The 1768-nt window shown below is 62.8% G+C and overlaps 1 protein-coding gene across 1 annotated transcript; it reads left to right on the forward strand.

Moving 5' to 3' along the window:
- Positions 1–135: 135 nt before the first annotated feature.
- Positions 136–1165, forward strand: CIAO1 (cytosolic iron-sulfur assembly component 1; the record flags this gene model as incomplete). Its single annotated transcript, XM_010073722.1, has 4 exons — positions 136–224; positions 418–619; positions 742–829; positions 925–1165. Coding segments are annotated over 4 exons (620 nt in total), but the record flags the coding sequence as incomplete, so codon positions are not given.
- Positions 1166–1768: the final 603 nt, after the last annotated feature.

Consider the following 1768-nt stretch of genomic DNA (forward strand, 5'->3'; position numbering starts at 1 on the left):
GGGTCTGGGAAGGTGAGGGTAGGGCGGGGGGCGAGCGGGAGCAGCCCCCCAAGGGACTGGAGGGGAGAAGGGGGGATGGCGGAGGGCTGCCCCCCAGCTCTGCTCTCCCCTCTGCTCACCGTTTTTTCTCTGCAGTGGATGAGGAGGAGGAGTACGAGTGCGTCAGCGTCCTCAACTCCCACACGCAGGATGTCAAGCACGTGGTGTGGCACCCCAACCAGGAGGTGAAAAAGGGGGTTTGTGGTGGGGGGACAATGACACACTGGGTTTTTTTTCCACCCCAAACCTTACCCCAGCGCTGGGAGTGGGACTGGAGAGCAGCGACCTGGTCCTGTTCCAGCTCCACCAGCCTCAAACTGGGACCGACGGGCAGCCTCACACACCTGGTGCCTGGTTGATTCCTCTGCCGTCCCTCAGCTCTTGGCCTCAGCCAGCTACGACGACACGGTGAAGCTGTACCACGAAGAGGAGGATGACTGGGTGTGCTGCGCCACGCTGGAGGGCCACGAGTCGACGGTGTGGAGCGTGGCCTTCGACCGCAGCGGCGAGCGCTTGGCTTCCGGCAGCGACGACAAGACAGTGCGCATCTGGCAGCAGTACAAACCGGGCAACGAGGAAGGTGAGGCTCCTGGCCCATCCTGTGCATGCCACAGGGCTTGGAGTTGCTCCCAACCTGCTGGGGAAGAACGTGGGCAGAGAAAAGGGCAGGCAGGGTGCTGAGGTCCCCCTTTTTCCTTCCAGGAGTGGCCTGCAGCAGCACCGACCCCACCTGGAAGTGTGTCTGCACCCTCTCTGGCTACCACACAAGGACCATCTACGACGTGGCATGGTGAGTGGAGGGAGGCGGTGGTGGTGAAGCCCCCCCGGGCTCCGTTTTCTCCCGGCAGCAGTGCAAGTGACCCCTTGGCGTTGTCCCTGCTCTAGGTGCCACCTCACCGGGGCGCTGGCGACGGCCTGCGGCGACGACGCCATCCGGGTGTTTGAGGAGAGTGCGTCCTCCGACCCGCGGCAGCCCACCTTCAGCCTCGCCGCCCACGTCCCCCACGCGCACTCGCAGGACGTCAACTGCGTGGCCTGGAACCCGAAGGAGCAGGGGCTGCTGGCCTCCTGCAGTGACGACGGCGAGATCGCCTTCTGGAGGTACCAGCGCCCCGAAGTTTGCTGAGAGCTCCCCAAAATTTACTGAGAGCTTCCACCCTCCGTGTCCCCCGTCACCAGGACACTTCAGCACTGCCATCGGCACACAGCCCTGCACCAGCGCAGAGAGCAGAGCAGGTACGATAGCAGAGCAGGGACGATGGCGACCAATTCTGCCCCCACGCGTTGGGACTTTTGCGTGCCCAGGACCACAGGGGTGCCGCCAGCCTCCCCGGGGATGCCGTGCCGGGATCCGTCTGGAGCTGGGAGATGAGGCAGGACTTGCTCCCCGCTCCTTCTGCCCCACGTTCAATAAATCCGTTTTCTCCCAGTTGAAATCTTTGGCTGTTTTCTTTGCGGTGCCGTCCCCAAACCTCGGCATGGGCGGAATGGGGTGTAGGTGCTCCCCCAGGAGCTGGAGGAGGTGGCACAGGGGGACGAGCCCCCCAGGGAGCAGGTTTTGTGTCACCCGGTACCAAGGGGAAGCATTTCACAGAATCACACAGAATCACAGAATGTTAGAGATTGGAAGGGACCTCGAAAGATCATCCAGTCCAATCCCCCTGCCAGGGCAGGACACCTAGATCAGATCACACAGAAACGCATCCAGGCGGGCTTTGAATGTCTCCAG

The sequence above is a fragment of the Pterocles gutturalis genome, unplaced genomic scaffold (genome assembly GCF_000699245.1).
Source record: "Pterocles gutturalis isolate BGI_N339 unplaced genomic scaffold, ASM69924v1 scaffold27301, whole genome shotgun sequence".
NCBI lineage: Eukaryota > Metazoa > Chordata > Aves > Pterocliformes > Pteroclidae > Pterocles > Pterocles gutturalis.